The 20,961-nt window shown below is 44.9% G+C and overlaps 2 protein-coding genes across 2 annotated transcripts in view; one reads left to right on the top strand and one right to left on the bottom strand.

The window, feature by feature from the left end:
* The window catches only part of ITGAE (integrin subunit alpha E), a 28,908-nt gene that overhangs the window by 5,311 nt on the left and 2,636 nt on the right, over nucleotides 1-20,961 (top strand). Inside the window, 28 exon segments of the mRNA XM_065646830.1 lie at nucleotides 284-354; nucleotides 894-1,011; nucleotides 1,645-1,758; nucleotides 2,099-2,220; nucleotides 2,913-3,064; nucleotides 3,572-3,722; nucleotides 4,205-4,340; nucleotides 4,916-5,029; nucleotides 5,284-5,405; nucleotides 5,543-5,694; nucleotides 6,089-6,242; nucleotides 6,877-7,027; nucleotides 7,111-7,178; nucleotides 7,872-8,007; nucleotides 9,021-9,151; nucleotides 9,656-9,796; nucleotides 10,700-10,921; nucleotides 11,338-11,468; nucleotides 12,217-12,350; nucleotides 12,466-12,614; nucleotides 12,865-12,993; nucleotides 14,343-14,413; nucleotides 15,086-15,221; nucleotides 15,499-15,600; nucleotides 15,915-15,991; nucleotides 16,570-16,647; nucleotides 17,096-17,162; nucleotides 17,250-17,357. Coding sequence (XP_065502902.1) covers nucleotides 284-354; nucleotides 894-1,011; nucleotides 1,645-1,758; nucleotides 2,099-2,220; nucleotides 2,913-3,064; nucleotides 3,572-3,722; nucleotides 4,205-4,340; nucleotides 4,916-5,029; nucleotides 5,284-5,405; nucleotides 5,543-5,694; nucleotides 6,089-6,242; nucleotides 6,877-7,027; nucleotides 7,111-7,178; nucleotides 7,872-8,007; nucleotides 9,021-9,151; nucleotides 9,656-9,796; nucleotides 10,700-10,921; nucleotides 11,338-11,468; nucleotides 12,217-12,350; nucleotides 12,466-12,614; nucleotides 12,865-12,993; nucleotides 14,343-14,413; nucleotides 15,086-15,221; nucleotides 15,499-15,600; nucleotides 15,915-15,991; nucleotides 16,570-16,647; nucleotides 17,096-17,162; nucleotides 17,250-17,357 — 3,437 coding nt within the window.
* On the bottom strand, nucleotides 17,671-20,575 carry HASPIN (histone H3 associated protein kinase). The gene has a single exon (XM_065646831.1). It carries the CDS (start codon nucleotides 20,573-20,575, stop codon nucleotides 18,029-18,031), a length of 2,547 nt encoding a protein of 848 aa, XP_065502903.1. The 3' UTR covers nucleotides 17,671-18,028.

Genomic DNA, 20,961 nt, shown 5'->3' with positions numbered 1-20,961 from the left:
CGGTCCCAGTCGTTGGGAGTGATGTTTGGAGGCTGCAAGACCTCTTCTCTCACAACTTAAGCCTTCACCTAAACTTTGTTGAAATACGAAGTTTTTGTTTCCAGTATATTCATTAGTGCTATGATTGCTGATAACTAATACTGAGCTCTCCTTCTAGAAGAGCAAATACAGCTGATATCAGTCATTGTAGCTTTTCTTTGTTCTGTCTGCCCAAGGCTGACAAGTACTGTACCCATTTCAATTTTGTTCTCATTCATTCATTCAATTATTCATTCAATTTCAGGAAAGATTAAAGGCTCCAAAAACATCCAGGATGGTGGCATAGCTATCGACAGGAACTCAAATTGGATTCTGGTGAGGGACTGGAAATATCTCTGGCTCGGAATGACTGTATTTTCCCAAAATGCTGTGTATTTTTGCCGGAAAATGCAAATGAGCAGACACAACAGAAGGACAAAGGCTGAAAGCTCTTGGCTGCATCCTGGCTGGTTGGAAAGCCAGCTGGTGCAGTGCCAGCCAGGAGAGAAAACTGGGAAAAGCCCTTCTCATCGGCTGAGGACTGCAGTGGGCCTTGGACTTCACTGCAGTCACCCCCATCCGTAGGAATAGGGAGGATTGGCAGGGGAGGCTTAGGAGAGCCACCAGTTAGGAGGCTGATGCCTCAATCTGGGGAGCCCTTCAGCCCCACTTGTTGCTTCAGCGCAGGGCTGAAGTCTTGGCCACCTCGTGTGGCCGGGGTCACTGCAGGGAAGGGGCTTTTGTGCTCTCAGTAGGAGGATTTCAGTCCTTTGCAGGGATGCTGAGTGTTTGCCAGATGGCATCTTGAGTTGTCCTCTGCCTGTGGCTTTGCTCATCTCATCAGTCATTAATTAGCCTTCCCCTCCGCCCCCCAGGCTTGCCTGCAGAAGAAGCACCGCCGAGCCTTCGCCACAACTGAGGACGTGAACGGAGTCTGTACCCTGCTCACCACCGACCTGCGCAGCTCAGCTTTCCTCAACCTCACCAAGACAGGTATGGGAGCAAAACCAATCGGGGCCTTCGCAGAGCGACAGAAACAACAGCCCAAGGCTCTGCTCTGACACCAGGGGCCTTCTGAGTTGCTAACCAGCAAAGTCTATAGTCCAGAGAGAGACCTAGAGCTGAATTTTAACATATATGACAGTGACTTCAACAGGTTACAAAGCTCAGCCTTTAAAACCAGCACACAGCAGCAGGGATCTTCTGTTGTGGTGTCCCATGCATCCAAAAGATCCAGCTCTTAAGCCAGGATTTAGAAAAGTATTGACATCCTTAGTGGATGGATGTGGCAAAATCCACTGAGATTTTTAAAAGTTCCTGGGCACTCAAGGCTGTTCCTTCCAACTTCACTGGGCTATTGGGCATTTAATCAAGGGAGCAGAGATGGTCTGATTGTCTAACATCGCTCTGCTTATTGCAGTCGTTGCAAAGAAGCTGAGAACTTTAGACACCTAGATGGTTTCATTCCATCTTCAGTTTTCTGACTGCTATTAACAGTCTGATCCTTGTGTCTTCTGCAAATTTGGGAACCCTGGTGGAAACACATACTGAGTTTGAGGTGTGTTAATTAGAAGAGTATTTTTAAAAAGGTAAAGTGTACTTTTTTCTTGCTTTAAAATGCTTTAGTTGAGACCAAATTAAACAGCGTTCAAAGTAAAAGCAGCAGAGACAAGATTCCAGACACCAGCAGTGCTTGTGGTGAGATCTTTGGCCGCAGAGGGAACAGCCACATGTGCAAAGGTAAGTGCTGCACACCAACAAGCGTTACTGCCTTCTGTACTGGCTGTGTGTGCAGCAGCTTGCGTTCATCTGGGGAGGGAAAAGTGCAGGTTTTGACGGTTATTTGTAATGGCAAATTTCTGTCATTATTACAGTCATCATTCACTGAGATTTTCAAAAAATAAAACCTGTCACTACAGCGTAGACCACATCATCACCTAGACCTGCTTTCAGAATGGCTGGGTGGTGCTGTAGTCAAATTTTTGGTTTATTGATATGTCAATGACCTTGAACCCTTAATAAATGTTCAGCTGTTTGGTTGTCCCTTCAAATATCCTTTTATATTTCACTGCATTGACAGAACGGCGAACAGAGATTGCTGTCATTCTGGGTGGATCAGAGAGCACCAAGGCACATGATTTCCAAAATGCCAAGACATCTGTCCTCAATATGATGAAGTCAATGTGGCAGAAATGCTCCAAGGTGTGTGAACCTCCTCAGAGTCTCATAATCTGATAGGCGGGATGGATCAGAGCTCTAATGAAGAATGGAAAGTCTCCTGTTTCACATAATTATTGCTTTTTAAACTTCACAGTAACGCTGGTTGTAGAATATATAGAATGTAGGATGTAGAATATATATTCTACATATTCTAATGCAAGAGTTAAATGCTAGTGAGTCAAGGAGGAGGAGTAGCTGAAGAGGGAAGCGGAAGAGCCAGGAGTGGGTTTTTGTGCCAGAAGGATGCTTAGATATTTTACCAAGCAAATGTCTCAGGGCACCATGAAACAGTACACACAAAAATAAGAAATGGGGCTTATAAACCATTATTTTAAATGATTTAGATAAATCTGGAGACAAAGTGATGCTGAGCCATGTGGTCACGAAAGGTCTAGCCAGACAGATAAATACAGCAACTTCAGACAGGGAAATAATTGTCTTGAGCCAAAGAAAATGAGGTCAGTTCCTGGAGCTGATCCAGAAGGGATCACTAGAATACAAATGTGTGATGGAGACAGAGGGATGAAGACAGTTGACCTACCTATTATTTGCAATATATGCTTTCTGTGTTTGTGCAGTAAAGTTTAGGACTAAACCTGGCACTCTGAGGGACTTAGGGATTCTGCCTTAGATCTTGTCTAACCAGTTCTGGCTTTAATATTGGCTTCCTCCAGATCAGGTTTGCTGTGGTGCAGTATGGAGCCCAAATCCAAACTGAACTGAGCCTGCAAGAAAGCTGCAACAGACTAACTGCTTTCTTCAAAGTCCGAAATATCAAGCAGCAGAGCTCGCAGACTGACATTGCAGCCACACTGCAGCATGTGTTGTGAGTTCATGTGTCTCAAGAAGCTCCAGGAACACTTGATTGGCTCCTTGTGTTCCATATGCATCAGTCCAGCCTCCCACATCTCCTCTGATCTCTTCTTTCTCTCACATCCTTGAATTCAGTCACCTGGGTCTCGCTTTGAGCATGTGTTCATGGGTAAACCCAAGGTCCTTCCCACCTTTTTCACTGATCTGCTGCATCTCAAGGAGTCATGCTTTCCATTTTCTTCTCAGTAGTATGACTAACAATACTGACCCGCACTGTAAAAATGCCCCATATGCAGCTTGTGAAAGTGCTTGTGAATTCAGAGCTACCAGCTGTGGGCAGCTGATGTCCCTGGAAAGCACAAATCCTTGTGCACGTGAATGTGCACATTTGCCTTGCACGTGTGTAGTGTCATGGGCTGAGAGCTCAGTCAACATCAGTGCCCTCTCACCAACGCTGATATTTCCAGCTCTGCAGACATGGCTCGTCCCATGAAATACCTTTATGCTTCTGTTTCCACAGGGAAAAAGTCTTTAATGAAAGCCCTGACTCCAGCCAGACCGACAAGATAATTATTGTCATGGCATCTGGGCAAGTGTTTCTGGAAAACCATAGACTGAGAACTGTGATGAACTCCCTGGAAGTGGCGATGGTCAAGCTCTATGCTCCAGGGGTGAGTGGGGAGCCCCACCAAAGCCACACTTTTTTGCATCAAAGCACATATATGGGGGAGTGGTGTTTCCATCCGTCCCATGTGTCTGCTCTTACGCTTGAGCAGTGGGTGGAAGAAAAAGTCATCTTGCATTAGACATGCAGCATGTCCAATCTGAGATGCCTTGGATCCTTTGATTCACTTGAGCCTCCATCTTCTTGATGCCAGAGAGTTTATTTTGCAGGAGATGAAGGAATATATCCTAGAAACAAAGATGCTGAAGTTGTATAAATCTTGTGGCTCTAGAGCTGTTGTTAGTTTTTTATTTGCAAAAAAGAGCTTCTGTGGAATCTAGGATCAGAGTTGCTTTACCAAGCTTTCAAAAAACTGACTCCCTTTTCAGGGCTTTCAAGTTTTTAATGTCAATTTGGGAATTTGTTGGGGGTTTTTTGTCTGTGTGTGAAACATGTTCGGTCTCCCTGCCTGATGGCTTTTCTCCCTAGATTGGAGAGTTCATTAGCAACCAGTGGGTGCCAGAAGAGCTGCAGAAAGTTGGAAGCGACTGGTTCCTCCTGTCCACATATGAAGATTTTGGCAGTTTCCTTTCGGAGTTAGAGAGAGAGACTCTGAGTGATACAGGTAGAAGAAATCCCATTCCCGACGTATTTTCTCTGTAGCTTATAGACTGGATCTGTGATGGTGGGCAGATTCATTGCTCAAGGAATGTAAATACATCTCCAGATCTCAGCCTGTTCTCGTAGTCACTTGCCCAGCAACAGCAAAACAAAAGTGATTTCTGTTACACTGGTAACAGTCCTCAAGCACAAGAGATCATATTCTGTATCTGTGACCTGCAGCCGTAACGTCCGGACAGACAGCTGGGCTGCAACAGGTGCTTTACGACACACACATTCACCGCGTGGTCAGTGTTTCTGTTGTGATACTTACACTTCTGGGTGTGCTCAGAGCAGTTTATTTCTATTGAACTCTCGCTGTAGTTCTGAGATGCGGTTCTGATCCCCACAGCCTTCAAAAGTCACAAGTGTTTCCGTAGCACCCGAAAGCAATATTGACCGTAGGGATGAGGAAGAGTTCAGCTGCCAGGCAGCAAGGCGCAGGAACGCTGCGTAGGCAATAATGCCAGATTTTTGTTCACCTTTTGCTTTCTCTCCCACTGCCCTGTCATCTATGCTCAAACTTGTTCCCTGTTTCAGCTGAAAATATTCCAACTGAAGCACCAGAGCGCAGAAACACTAATGACAGCGGTGACAACAAGCTCCCTTCCTGGGTGGAGGAGGATGAGGAGGAGGAGGAGGAAAATGGCTTGCGTACGTGGTGAAGTATCTTTTAACAGAATCACGCCATGGACTAAAAAAGTCCAGGGGGTTGCTGTACCGTGAGCTGCCAGACCTGAGCTGTAGGTCATGCTGAAATGACAGCTGAGCAGTCTTGGTGCAGTTCAGTCGCTTGTTTGAGTGACATTACATGTGCGTTAATCAACAACACTGGATAAAGCACTTGGATGTGACCAAAACTGTTGATTGCCTTCTCTTCATTCCTTTACTTTCCATACCCTGGGCAGGTTCTGGGAGAGAGATTGCTTTTGTTTTGGATGGATCAGGGAGCATCGAGCCAGAGGATTTTGAAAGAGCAAAAGCATTCATCCACAAGATGATGAAAACGCTGTATGAGAAGTGCTTTGAGGTACTCTCTGCTCTCTCCTTTCCACCTAGTCTGGCTAATGTTTCTGTTGGGATTTCTGGGCTAGTTGTTGCAGAGAACTCTCTTTCTCTGAATCAACAGTTGTCACAAGCAGCTGTTTATCTGTTGCTTCCTTCCAGTGCAGTTTTGCGGTGGTTCAGTATGGGTTTGAAATCAGAACTGAGTTCGACCTGCGAGAAAACTGGGATCCACGTGCCACCCTCCAGAAAGTACTTGATATTGTGCAGGTGTGCAACGTGACAAAAACAGCATCTGCCATGCAGCATGTCCTGTAAGTAACAACAAAAGAGCACAAGAAATGAAGGGCATGAATTTCCAGGGCATTTCATGAGTAAGGGAGAGGGACTTCTATGGACATTCGGGTCCTGGAAGCAGTTATTTATCTGGCGATGGCTGAATGGCAGGCAGCAGATTCTGTGCCATGTTTTAGAGGGTTATAAAAGCCAGTTGTCAGTGCCTAATTCTTGGTGTAGGGGTGCTCAGGAAGCAATAGAAGGGGAGGCAGCACCTGGTATTTTCAAGATGTGTGAATATGAAAGAAATTCTCTTGCCTCCTTGCTGTGACTGTTAGTTGCAAGGGCATAATTCCACAAGACTCTTCCCTCTATCTCAAGGGGGAAAGCTTTGGCTTTCATCCCAAGTTCTTTGTTTTGGTGTTTTACCAGGGATTCCATCTTCACTGAAAGTCACGGGTCCCGCCAGGATGCAGCCAAGGTCATGATTGTGCTTACAGATGGGGAAATCCTCCTGGATGAAATGAACTTGACAACAGTGATAAATTCACCCAAAATGGCAGGAATCGAGCGCTATGCCATCGGGGTAAGTTGGGAATGTGCTTGGATTGTACCTTCATTCCATATCTTGGTAACACTGGGGGAGAGAAAAGGTGGAACTGATCTATGCACGGTTCCAGTAAATAAAGGAAGAGCTATGTATAAAATAAGTATAAATCTACAATTTGAACTGATACCGTAATCTATGTAGTGTCAATTACATGCCTCCGTTTGTTCCTTCCTACACCTACTACCTTCAGCACCTGTGTTAGTTCGTCGACAAGGCTTTACCCTGAAGTCTGAAGTTTGTTTTCAGACATGCTATGTGGTACCTTAAATAATCTTCCTGCTATCTCTTTTCATTTTTTCTCTTTCAGAGGAAAAAATTCGATTTTATGATGTCTTGTAATTTGTCAATTTCCAAAATTAATTGTTGGCTACAACAAAGTTGTATACACAGAATAGAGCACCAGCCAGTTACTTGAAGAGGTTTCATAAAGGTTTGGCTCCTGGAGACACTGAGCCCGGCCAATTCATTGGCTCCCAAAGCAATTGCTATTTCTGGGTTCACACAAGATGCCTGAAGTGGAGGTTTTTACCACAAACTGTTGAACAAAGTAGGTGGGGGTATGGAGACTCTAAAGGTTCCTTCTTTTGATTGATTTGCATCTCTTCTGCAGGTGGGAGATGCCTTCAAAAAACCCAAGGCCCTAAATGAATTACGGCTAATTGCGTCTGGTCCAGATGACACAAATGTATTTCAGGTGACCAATTATTCAGCATTAGACGGGCTGATTTCAACCCTGCAGCAGAGCATTATTGGTATAGAAGGTAAACAGCAATCTTTCGATTTCATTACCGCCTTTTGAGAAATAAGGAGAAAGTGGCTTACCCTGTTTCTATTGCATCCTCAGGTACACAGGGTGATGCTCTGGAATATGAGCTTGCACAGGCTGGTTTCAGTGTGCAGATCTTGGATCAGGTCAGTGTTCCGTGTTTAACCCTGCTGAACGGTTGTGTGCTGAGCTGCTGCTTCCATACGTGCAGGGACTCAGGTGTCCCACAAGAAATGATGGTGATGCCAAAGTGTGAGACTCATGCAGTCAAATCTTCTTTGCAAGCCACTGCTTGCTTTGAATGTATCAGATAAGTTAAAATATCACTTTTATACAGTCAGTCAGTAGTGAATTTTATTTTAGGATGGGAGTTATCTCACATGTGACCCCTGTTCTAACCACTGGATGCTTTTTATTCCATTGAGCAAAAGAGCTGTCTCCAGTTGACAGCTTTTTGCTGGCATTCACGTCTCCAGTGAACAAGTCAGGGACTCCATCACGTCGCAAATAAAATAATTCTCCTCTTTTAGGAGGGGGAAACAGTGGATTGTGAGGAGGCTGATGAACATTCAACAGCCTTGGCTGCAAGGGCAACACTGATCTAATTTGGAAAAAAAAAAAGTCATGTAGTGAGCTGGGAGATGTGCAGCTGGTCCTGTGCTGCTGGGCTGTCACCTGCCTGTCCTCAACATCCCACAGGGGCTGGTAGAACCGCCCAGGAAGGAGTGCAGGAGTTGTAAACCAGAAAACACTGCTCCTTACCAAACTGCTTTGCAGAGTAAAGCTTTGCAACTGCCCTGCGTTCACCTCTTCTAACTTGCAGTATGTTGCTTTTGCAGCAAGTCTTAATGTTTGGTGCAGTGGGGGCCTTTGACTGGTCTGGTGGAATTCTACTGTATGATCTGGCAACCAAGACAGCTGCTTTCCTGAATGAATCTAAAGAAGAAGCCAAAACAGCAAAATACAGTTACCTAGGTAATCAGCTTACTCCTTTCTGAGATCAAATGACAGCCTGAGTGCAGTTTTGCTTAGTTTGTGTTTAGCGCAGTGTGGTGACACTGACAACATTTACCTGAAGAAGGCCACCTTCTGCAGCATCTTACTGGATTCCGAATATTTTATCTAGCTGGGAGAGAGAGACTGGTGAAAGCACTGTGTTTCTGCTTCTTGTTGGGAAGACATGACTTGTTTTGTCTTATGAGTTATGACGCCCTGTAGAATTATTCTGTTAACACAGGCCATTTGGTTTCACTGCATAAGAATAGTTGCAATGAAGGGCATTTTTAAGAGCTGATAAGGATAAATATTTCACTTGTTGTGAGTTTCTGGAGAAGAAATAGCTCGTGAATCAATCCTGTTCTTGGCTTGGTGACAAATAAAACCTCGGTTATTCATCCCAGTGCTTTGTAGCCTCATGAGCTGTGTATGTCCTGAGTGTAGCCTTGGCCTTAAAGTCTTACCAGGTAACAGGAGGTGCTGTGGGGTGCTCGTGTCAGGATAATCCTTCTCCCATTACAGAAGCCTTGTAACAGATCTCTTTTTGCTTTCTATACAAAGTATAGTGTTTTCTTCACTTCTGTGAAGGGTTTTAAACCTTCCAGCTTGCAGACATAATAATTAAAAAGAAAAAAGCATTCATGTTGCATAATCACTCAGGAACAGTGACGAATGCTAAGAAAAGTTATCAAGAGTTCACGCAGGTTTTTCAGAGCAGTAATTTGTTCAATTACCCAACAAGCTAAGAGAGGAAAACCTCAGCTTTGCTGGCTTCTCTCTCAGAAAGGTTACCTCCTGTTTCCCAATCAATACTTTAATGAGATCATCTGTAATCAAAGCCATGGGCCACAACAGCTGGACACGGTGCAAACTGTTGGATCTCATTGAATATGTAGGTCTGCATTTCAGACCAAACTGGGGGCTTTTTCCTTCAGGCGTAGAGTATGGTACTGATAATATATACTGGTTTTGCTTCTTGTGTGACTGCACAGGGTACAGTGTGGCAGTGGTACACACAGAATATGGACCCTTGTACGTGGCTGGAGCTCCACGGCACAGCATGAGGGGGAAGGTGTTGGTGTTTCAGGATGGACGCTTAAAACAAACCCTACAAGGAGAACAGGTACGGCGCGTCCCTCCCCAGGGCAGTCAGCTCACACACCTTGTTTGCGCAAACACCAGCTGCATTTTCTCCTTCAGACACACTTAGACCCTCACACACGCATCCGATGTACCAAGATGTGGATTACCTGGTGTTTATTCACTCCATAATGCTCTGGGAATGCCAGAAGAAATCATGAAATCGGGAAAAAGACTGGGAAGAAATTTAGCTAAACGGGGTGTACTATATTTACATTCTGTTCTCATGGCTCCTGGGGATAGCTGTGGTATTCTTTTTCCTCTGTCAAACTGTTGAATAATGATTTTGTTACTGCTAAACTGGTTGCAGGATCTGTCCCTGAGGATAGCTGTAATAAAATAAATAATAGGGCAACGATCCACATATAAGTAGATATGTGATGTTTTGTTCTAAAAATTGCCTTACTGCCGCAAAGGACACTAATTCTACAAAGCTATATATAGAGAATTCCAGGGAAAGAGCTGCTTGTTTTTTTCTGGAGCACAGGTTGGGTCTTATTTTGGATCTGAGCTCTGCCCTCTTGATGTGAACCGTGATGGGGTGACAGATCTTCTCCTTGTTGGAGCTCCATTTTATCACATTCAAGGGGAAGAAGGAAGGGTTTACGTCTATCGCCTGGAGACAGAGGTAAAAACACTGGTAGCGTAAACACTCCATGTTGGGGATTTTCCAACCATGCCTAAGCAGTGACAAATAAAACATTCCTCCTTTGTGCTCTCACTGAGTGTGCTCTCCCTGTATGGTAGAGGACTGCAGGATGAAGCCAGCGGTCCTGCCTTAGGCATTAGAATATAAAGAGATATAAGTAAGGAAATAAAATTCTATACCTAAGGCGTACTGTTATCACAGTGTGAGAAAATCATGTCTTTTGCGGGTACGCAGAAATTTGTTGGTGCAGACCTTGCTCTGCCAAGCAGCGTTCTTCACAGTGCTTGCAATAACCATGTGCATGGGCAGCTGCAGAAAACAAAATATTTTGTGGGCCTAGCTACAGGATTCGTTACACAATATACAGGATATATTGCATCATTTGGAGTGAGAAGTCAACTTGAACAGCAGACCGGGAGAAGCCCTCTTTGGTGCGCTGCTAAAATTTGCTCAGGGCACATACATGATGGTTGGAAGCACAAAACAGTCTGGGAGTCTGTTATTATAGAATATAATAGAATTCAACTAACATGCACCCTCTTGTGGCTTCTTTCTGTAACGGGGTGGAGAAGATGGGATGGTTTCTGTCGTGAAACAAGCAGGGGATCAACTCGATCTGCTCTTGATTAAAGAAAAGCCAGTGCTTCGGTGTGTCCGCTGTCCAGAGACACTGCTGCTGTGGGAGGGTTGCGGGCTCTCCACGCAGAAGGATCAAGCTTTTGTTCCGAGAGTCAGCTGGTGTCTTCAACTTCTTATATTGTTTAGGGCTTTATTGTTCACCTTTAAGCATTATAAGTGTGCAGTAAGATTTTTTTTTTTTCACATAAGAGCTACTCATGCTACATTTGCTATAAACAGATTTCCTTCTCGGATGTTTTTCAGACTGGTTCATTCACCTTGAGAGGACACTTAAATGTGCAGGTGACCTCTCCTTTTGCACGGTTTGGGTTTACAGTGGCCAGCATCGGAGACATCAATGGGGATGGATATGAGGATATTGCAGTTGGAGCCCCCCTTGAAGATCGGCTTTCAAACAGCTCCTCTTTTGGCAGCATTTACATCTTTAATGGTGATAAAGACAACATCAAGAGCTCCTTTTCTCAAGTACGTGTCTTTTTGAGAATTGCCTCCAGTACACCTTAAGAGGGAAAAACTTGTGGTTTTGTAGCAAGAGGCTGGGAGGAAGGACTTCCACATTTCATTTGCACTGGTGGGGGACAAACTTGCAGCTGTCAGATGGTTGATGTGACTCCACAGGTTTCTGCAGCAGAGCTGCTCCTTAACTGTACTTATTCACTTCTCTGCTTAGGCCAGGGAGCTGGATTCAGGTGCTGCCCGTAGAACAGCAAAGGCTTTTCCAAGCCTGCCTGGCTGTTACAGGAGGTTAAGAGTCAATATTTTGCATTTCAGGAGTGTCACAAATCATCCTCACAGCAGCCTCGTGAAAAGACGTGTATTTTCCCAAGGACAGGAGAGAGATCCTGACTTAGATTTTGTTGATGTTTACCCCTCCTTTTTAGAGAGTAAAAGCCTCTGAAATTTCTTCAGGACTTCAGTATTTTGGACAATCCATTGATGGTGGCTTTGATTTCACTAATGATGGTGTCCGAGATATTACAGTAGGATCACTGGAGAATGTGATTATGCTCCGGTAGGTAATATGTGCTTTTTTTTAGTGTCCTGGGGCAATGCTACAAATATAGAATGTGTTCGAAGCACTGTGTAATGATTCTATTTTTAATTCAGCACCAGAGGGACATAGAAAGAAAATCTTTCCCAGTGCTAGAAATTATATAAAGTGTAAAGCCTTTAGTTCAAATTGCAAAGGCTTTTGCCTTCGTATGTCTAAAGCTTTGAACAAGTATGAGATAGTGAACATTAACTGATTAACATAGATCTAGGTCTCAGACCTTGATGTCTGCAATTCACTGATAATGTAGCTCATTTAGACAAAAAAAAAAAATTCTTGACAGACCGTACCTCCTTTTCAATCAGACACCTGGTGGCTGAATGACCCGCGGAGTTCACAAAGGCTAAGACATGGCAGACAGGTTTAATTTTGTTCTTGCATTTTGTATTTGAAAACAAATTGCAGATAAAGAGAGAATTTGAACAGCTAGACAATGTCTTTATCTAATGGAAACATAAACACTGTGTTTAATTCTGAAACTCTAGCCATATTGGTGTATTTTGGCTGCCTGTTCCTTCAGACTCTTGGGATTTTGTGTGTTCTGAACGTTCCCAGCAGAAACTGGAACATCTGTAAATAGGCCAGGTGAAATACCATGGAAATACTGAGCAGTTCTTGCTGCCAAGCTTTCTTAAAACATTTCTGCTGTAATGTTTCAGTTCAAAAATCTGTATTTGATGCTGTTCCTTACCTGTTTTTCACTGCCTAGCTCGAGACCAGTTGTCCACTTTCTCACCAGCATGAGATTCAACCCTGAGAGAATCCTAGTTCTCCAAAATAACAGCATTGTTACAGCAAAACTATGTTTCGATACAATCTCAGCTTTACCGGTGTCTAAACAAGGTAATAAATGGGAATTGTGATCAGATTGAAATCTACAGCCTTACGCTGTCCTCGGAAACTTGGCACTGAGGACAATTTCTGGCACAACTAACGAAGGGCTGTGAAAATCTTGCAGTGTTTTCACAGTTGTACATTCTCTACACGGTGGATTTGGATGTGAAAATGGCGAACAGGAGAGTGCGGTTTGAAGATGAGAACACGACAACGAGCGGAAAGCTGCTGGTCAGCGAGAACGCGTGCGCTGAGCTGCAGCTTCACACGCTGGTAGGTGACGTTGCTCAGACACTGCAGAACGCACTATCCAGGGCATGTCATGGGAGCCAAATGTAGAAAATTATCCAAAAAATAACATCTGAAAAATCCACCGATGGCTTTTAAACACAGTGGCCCAAAGAAAACGCCTGAGACGGAAGGTCCCTAAATAAGCCAGATCATAGGAGCTGGAACACAGATGAGACTTCTGTATTTTAATGCCCAGATATTTTCTCAACTTCTTGTTCTTCTTTTCTTGTAGCCATGTGACTTTGACTGCTTTTCCAGTGTTTTTCTGAGCGTTAAACACGAGCTCTATAAGAAAAATGATAACACGGAGTTTGCTGTTCCTGTGCTGGATAGATACCAGCCATCAGAAATGCATTTTCAGGTAACAAAACAAAATGCTAGCAAAGAGCTTTCTCTCTTTCCAGGATGCAAAGCTTTTACTATTAAAAATGTAAATTCAGTTTTCTTAGCCTTTGCATGTCGTTTTCTGCCATCAGTACTGTATTCTAGGTAGACTTTAGGCCCAAGTTTTCCCCAGACAGACACTCATATCTTGTTAAGAGAATCTCATCTGGAAGGTCCAACCTCAGATCTGCTAAAAAACTGCTTTACTTTTGACCGTGACATTTCTCTCATGCTCTATATAAAATAGGATTAAATGCTGCCTGTGAGGAAGGCAGATGGTTTGTCTGCTTTGTAATGTACTTTTCAGATATGGAGCTCTCCATTGGAACTTATATTAAGACTTATTTGCTGGTAACAATTATATAATTTTCTAATGAAGCAATTTGTAAAATCATTAAAATAACATACATATTTTTTAGTTTATTTTAGTTGTTGGTTTCAGATTTATATTTGACAGGCTGCAAACTTCTAATAAACTCAGAGGTTGGTTGATATCCTGTCTCCTCTCTTGCAGTTTAGTAGCAAGATTCCTGCAGCTTATCGACCCTTTTCTGTCTGAAATCCAAATCACAGCTGCTTAAAAAAATCCATAAAGCTCTGTAAAGAGGCAGCTTTTCGTTACTTAATAGGAGTCTTTACCACAATTCAGTATTTAATTAGCTGTCCATAAAGCACAGGACAGAGAAGTTAGGGCAATATTTAGCACTGAGCATTAATGAGCACTAATTACTATAGCTGCAGTACTCTTAAGGATTGATGTTGATGGTACATTTATTTCTTAATAATTAATGAGATTCTTGAGTATTGGTCAGCATTGCTTAGTACTTATGCACCCAACATCTAATTATTAATTATCATTGAACTTCTCCAGAAATATCAGCCACAGACAGTAGATTTTTATTGAAGAAAACTATTGCTAAAGGAAGCAACCTTGTCTCTACAAAACAGTGTGCCTATAACCTGGCACAGCAAATGAACATATTTATTCAAGAAAAAACGTATCATCTCTGGAAAAGAAATTAATATTATCACCCTGTGGCAATTCAGGGGTAAACAACTGGCATTTCTTTAACAAGACCTTGTCCCCAGTGAAGACTTTTCACGTTATTGCTAGTAGCCCTTCTCCTGGGACTCGAGTTAAAAAACATCATCAATTTAGGACTGACTTATCACTAGAGGGTCTTTTATTTCCATCTTTTCCTTAACTGAGGTCATGGCCATTTTGGTTTTCAGGGACTGTACGCGTACATGTAAGGATATTCTGCAGCTGCTATCTTAGAAAAATTCGGACTGCTAAAATCAGACTTGATCTGTGTTTGCTTTCAGTTGCCGTACAAGAAGGACTGCAGGAACGAGACGCTCTGTACTGCTCATTTAACCTTGACAAGTCAGATTCAGTGAGTCACAGGAGTTGTATTATCCGGATTTTGCATTTAGCATTCATATAAAATGTCATCTTTGTGCATAAGATGTTTTCTTCAAATTCTCAGACAAGATTTGCTGTCCTTTGTTTACATTCCATTCAATTTGTCCTTTCCGTCACGTCACATCACACAGTGCTGTGTCTCCGTGGTTGCGCTGGGCTGTTCTGGGAAACCTCAGAGGAAAGACCAAGGTTTAAACAACTACAGTCATCCTAAAATCACAATTCTGCATTTAATCGTGAACATGTGATTTTGTTTTAGGCTGATGCACAGCACTACAGCAAAGAGCTGCCCAGCTTACACAGCCTCAGACAGAACAGCACCATCACTTCATTGTAAAAACCTACCCTGGAAACTCACTGAAAAGCTACTTAAGTGGAACAATGTTTAAAATCAATCTTGATGTAAAACAGAAATGATAAAATTTTACATAAAGTTTGGAGATGGCGACCTTCGATATTAAGAAGGAAGCATTTTCCTACACACCCTGAAGAATACTGAATAATTAATTGGGCTATTGCATTATGCTGTGTGTGAAAGCATTTGGAGGGAGTAATTACCAGAACACTTTAGGTCTCTTATTATATTAAATAACAACTCTTAGAAATCACCTGTCACCCATCTCATTTTTCTGTCCGCTTCTAGAACGGAATTGGTGTTCGGCCACACGAAAGAGGTGACCATGAACGTTTCACTAACAAACAGTGGAGACGACTCGTACATGACAACTATGGTCCTGAACTATCCTAAACCCCTCCGTTTTAAGAAGGTGACTGTTGAGGTGAGGCTGTAGAACAGCTGGCAGCAGACTGCAGAAAGAAAACCCAGCGCAGACTGCTATTTATTTACTGCCTACATAAATCTTCCAGTAAGGTCCAGGGAAGGAAGGGAACATTTCGGTTGTTAGGACTGAGAGCTGGATCTATCTGATTTAAGACTCCCAAGCTTTTATTGGGCTATTTGGACCTAATTCGTTTTATGGGAGCAGACACAGACCGAGTTTAATTTCCCAGTCTGTTTTTATTTGATGTCAAAGAGCATTCCCGTTCTGTTGGCAGCCGTCCTCTCCTGCTGTTCACTGTGGTCAACCAGCACCGTTAACTTCTGTGATCTTATCCTCTAACTGCAGAATTGGGCATCCAGTTTTCAAAAAGACAACTGTAAGTACAGATTGTTATTTTCACTTTTGCCCTACCCCTAAATGATACTCTGAGTAGCTGCTCTTGCATCCTCTATCTCTAAAATTAGGCCAGAGCTGCTATTCTTTCTAATTCAGCTTATGGCTGGTGTGCATTTTCTCAAGGCAAGAGATAATTTTCATTTTCCTGCATGTTACTTAATGTCTAATTTCTCCAGAAGGGAATGATGAGCAGAAAATACATTAGCCATCATGTTTTAACAGTACCCTGGGGAGTTAAGGAGTATTTACAGGGTAATCAATATTTTATTATGTCTTTCTCTTCCCTCTAAATAGGCAACATTTTCAGTGATTTGGCAATTAGACGAAAGCATATTCCCAAATAAGCCTGTAATCACCGTTAATATCACCAAGTGAGTATTGCTATTTTCACCACAAAATACACTGTGAACTAGAAAGGAAATACCAGAATTCCTGCTCCATGTCCATGCTACTCAGTAGCCACTGGTTACACAGAACTATACTCGTTCTCTTCAACCTTCTAAAGCATTTGGATCCACATGAAAAAAATCTTTCCTTCCCTTATGGTAACTTTAGCTTTGCCCATACTTCATTATTTCAGCAAAAGATGGAGCATCCTTTAAGGTTCTAATTTAAGTGTAGTACATACTTAAAACTTGTGTTTTCTGAAATGGCAGACTGGGTTCTGGCATCCTTCTTCCTCAGCAGAGAGAACAGATGATTAAAATATATAATCCAGCTCTGTTCCAAGTAAAGCTTTCACTCCCAATGATTGGGATGGAAACGTATGTGCAGAGCATTTTTCTGGAGTAAGGGCCTTCTAGTGGGGGGAAGTTACTGTTCGGATTCTTTTCTTGTCACCTCCCTCCCATGAAAATTTGTGGGGACTAACTAGTGCACAGCATTTTTTAAACAAAGAGCAGAGAGATAATGATGTTGTTTCATCCATCCTGCTTTTTTTTTTTTTAAGTACAAATGAAAACAGCACCATCCTGACTGCAGAACACGTCCTTGATGTCAGATATGCACTCACTGCAAGCCTCACCACGTAAGTTTTAAGAATATTCAATTACATTACCTTACTTTAGTCAATTAGAGGAAAAAAAGATTGAGAGGATGCCTGGTAAGATTCCAATACAATTTCCATCTTAATAATTTCAAGCACTGCAGATTGTCAGGTCATTTTCTGTGGTATTAGACAGCAAAAAGCAAAGAGTCTGGAAGACAGAACAATAAAACCATGTCATGGGGGAGTGCCCAGCGTCTCCAACTGCTTAGCCTGTAAAAAACAGACATCAAGACAGGCTCAAAGATGCACCTAATCGATGGACTGCATATATACACAAATATAGACCAACTGCACAGACATTCCAGCTACAACAAATCTGACCAGGCTACCTCTTAATTACTTAATGCATCTGGGTCATTGGATGCACTAAATTTTAATAATAATCTTACTTCACTTTTCACTTAGTTTGATTTATCATTCTCTTTAGACCAGATTCTTTAATGTACGTGAATGTTAGTGAAGGACTTCTTGAAAACAAAGAATTCAGATTTAATGTAAGTAGAGCTTCAAATGTAGGTCATCTGGTCTATCTGCAATCAGCACTAAAGAACACTTACTACCTTGTGCATTTTCTTCTGTAGATAAATGGAGAAAATGGCTTTAATGCTACCATCGAGTTACAGATTTGGGTTCCTACCAGTATACAAGGTCGCAAAATCGTAACAGTCAAAAATGCATCAGGAACACAGGTACTTTTTTTTTTTTTTAATAATCAAATACCTATTCACTGGTCCTTAAGAGAGGGGGAAAAACCCCATATCATTGCCGATTAGAATGCTTTAAAAATCTACATTACAAAGACTTTACATATTTACATTTTGTAGCATTATTCCAGGTACAATTTTTGCCAAACTGAACAACAGTTCAGTTTTACAACTAAGTCAAAAGGTGGGTTTTCCCCTCTCTCTCCCCAACTTGAGTAACATTTACCTTTGTCCTCACTGTCCAGAATTGTATTTTCTTTCTTTTTTTTCTTCAAAAAAAAATTTGTAAAAAAGGCAATACAGTAAGGAAAGAACTTTTAATAATTTAAGACTAATAAGGTAAAAACATTTCTGTGGAATTCAAAACATTAATGGACCCTGAAGAAAGCTTTAGCCCTCCTCCTCAAACGTCACTTCTCTCCCCACCATCGCCTCTCAAAAAAAGTACAAAAGGAAACATCTTAAAGCAGAAGACTTTTTTTGGGTTTTTTGGTTGGTTGGTTGGTTTAGACATTTTTGATGTGTATTATACACACTGGTAACCAATCATACTATTTCTTCATTGTGCCAATGCTTTAAAAGATCATACATAAAAACCAGCAAAGGAGCGAGGCAGTGTCAGCGCGTTAGTTCTGGGGTACAAGGCGCTCCCTGGTTCACTGGAACAGGCTGCTGTTCTGTAAAATGTCACCAGCAGACTCGAAGGTCAGAACTTCTTTGTAGAACTGAGTGAGCTGCTGCTTTGTTTTCCTCATGGAAGAATTCAATTTTTTATGCTTGTAGCCCATGTCTTTCAAAAGTTTATCTGCCAAGTAGTGCAGCCAGAGGACGTTGCTGTGAGGGTGATAGTCAGTCCAGCTGTTGGAGTTCTCGGCTTTCATCTGCCTGTAGATATCGAACTGGTAGTCCCCTGCACCTTCAAAGAGTTCTTCATCAGTGGAAAGGTCACAAAACACAGTTAACCCGTCTTTCTCCAGCCGAGACAAGGTATAATCTATGACGTTGACATGAATCCCTGCTGTGTGGATGGCGTGTGTTGCCCCATTCAATACATAATGAAGCTCCTTTACATCCGTTTTCTTCACCAGCACGTTACCCCAGTGCAAGTCTCTGTGCTCGAAGTGCAGCTCCTGTTCTGCCACAGCCAGGGCAGTTGTCACCTGCTGCAAAATGCTCTTTGCCATTATCACTGAACTGAGACTGTTTCTCATGTTCTCCAAGTCCCTGCCCCCAAATTCAAACTCCAGTACCATGAAGAGCTGTTTGTCCCCAAAAAAGTCTGGCCGATCATTTTCTGATCCCGTTACTTCGTGGTATTTGTCCCAGGCTTCCAGGAGATACTTGGGATAGGGCCCTTGCACACAGTGCGCAGAGTACAAGGTGATGAACCCATCAGTCCTGTTCACAGATCCTTCAGACAGAAGACTGAGTTCTTTAGAAATTATTATCTCAGGCAGAATCTCTCCAAAGCTCTTCTGAGCTTCGCCATTTACTCTTTCAGTCCCCTCAATGGGAATTATTTTCAAGGCCACAGGTCCTCTCTCACTGTCAACCTGGAAGACCTCTCCAAATACCCCTTCTCCAATTTTCTTGCAATCTTTCATCTTATCTAAAGGAATGCATTCCTCAAACGCGACAGGCCCCTCCTGGTGGCATTCCCCAAACACCTTCTCTGCATCTGTGAGCACGAGCTCCAGGGCAGGACAGCAGCTCCTGGGAGCCAGCAGGAACACGGAGGAGGCCGACCAAGAGCAGCCCTGATCCTCACCAGCGGACGGGGTCGCTTGGTGCCCTGACAGCTGGGATTTCGTGGAAGGCGTACAAAGAACGCTGCTGCAGTAACTCTCTTCTGCCGTAACTTTCTTCTTCTTGTGGAAGGACAAAGACGCTCGAACTCTACCCCAGGAATAGGAGTTATCGAGGGGTGAACAGTCATTGCCTTTTATGTCTACAGACACCTCCAGAACACCCTTCTTCATTCTTTTTTGCCTCATCCGTGGTCTGAAAAGGGAGTTATTAGGCTGCTGCGGTCTCTTATTGTTGTGCCTTAGTGGACGGAGCCTCATTTGCCTCCCCCAGCGGCTGGCGCTGAAGCCGCTGATGCAGGCTTTTCTACAGGTGCTTCCCCCTCCAGAAACAACCTTGGTACTTCGATATTTGTTCTCCAGGGTTCCTTGAAGGCCCAAAGGAGACAGTGGCTGCTGGCAAGTGTTTTGAACACCTGCCTTTTTGTTGAGTTTCCCACTCGTCAGCCACACCGACAATTCTTGAGGGTCCAGGACCACCACTGGCGTGAGCTGGTGCTCCTTGTTTTTGCCACTCTGACAACACGAGCTTCCTGAGGTTGAGTCTCTTTTTAGCCGACGAAATTGTTCGTCAGGAGCGGCACCGACACGTAGTCCTGAGTGCTGCGGCCCGTTGGCGGGAGGCAGCGCTGCCCGAGGGCTGGGTGAGCTGTTCTGTGGGGACAGGGGAGCTTGTGCCCCGCGGGGTCCCTGCGCCGGCGTCCTCAGAACCCTGCGGGACCTCTGCAACCCCGGGCCCGGCTCGCCGCTGTCGGGACAGGCCCGTCCAGCCTCTTCCCCCCGGCTCTCAGCCCCGGGCGACGGCGGGACGGGCTCCGGGTGTCCCCGCGATGACTCCAGCGAGCTCCGGGCGCTGCCGGCCGAGTCCCATCGCTGCCTGCGCGGCGGGGAGCGGAGCCCCGAGCCGCCCTGCAGCGTGGTGCTGAACAGGGCCAGGGGGCCCGGCGGGGCGCGGCGGCGGGGCGGGCGGCGGGCGGCGCCCGGGGGCGGCCACTGCGGGGTGCTGCACAGCAGGGGGCGCTGCGCCCCGCAGAGCGGCCCCTGGCGGCGGCGGGCGGCTCCGCGCGGGGCGGGCGGCGGCGACGGGGAGGGGCCGAGCGGCGAGCCCGGCGGATCGTTCTCCTTCCCCGCCGTGCCGCCGCGGCGGGTCCGCAGGCGCCAGGGCCGAGCGGGGAGCTTACCCAGCGGCTGGCGGCGGCGCTTGCCGGGCGGCGAGAAGTCGGAGTCGTCGGAGAGGGCGCCGGAGCCGGCCGAGGCGGTGCTGGAGCCGGCCGAGCTGGAGCTGAACAGCCGCCTGCGGTCCTGCGGCGGCGAAATCCATCGGTCGGGCCGCGGCAGCGGGCGGAGGTGCCCGCCGCGCCGCGAGTACGTGCGGAGCAGGCGCAGCTGGAGCGGCATCGCCCCGGGCCGGGCCTGCCTGGCGGGAGCGCGCCGCCCGTTCAAACGGGTCTCGCGAGAACGGGGCGGGGGGGGGCGAGAGGACGGCGCGGCCCCGCCCCTCCGCGGGAAGGGGCGGGCACCGCGGGTAAGCCCCGCCCCCGGGCCCGCCCCTCCGCGAGGGAAGGGGCGGGTACCGCTGCTAGGCTCCGCCCCCCGCGGGGGTTGCGCGCGTTTTGCGCAACGTGCGGTTCAACGTGCGGTTCCATGTGCAATTAAACGCGCGGTTCAACACGCGGTTCAATGTGCGGTTCAGCGTGTGGTTCAACGTGCGGTTCAACGCGCGGTTCAATGTGCAGTTCAGCGTGCAGTTGAACGCGCAGTTCAATGTGCGGTTCAACGCGCGG

The sequence above is a fragment of the Caloenas nicobarica genome, chromosome 17, assembly GCF_036013445.1.
Source record: "Caloenas nicobarica isolate bCalNic1 chromosome 17, bCalNic1.hap1, whole genome shotgun sequence".
NCBI classification, from domain to species: domain Eukaryota; kingdom Metazoa; phylum Chordata; class Aves; order Columbiformes; family Columbidae; genus Caloenas; species Caloenas nicobarica.
The sequence above is the reverse complement of the archived record's forward strand: the minus strand, read 5'-3'. Positions and strand labels throughout refer to the sequence as shown.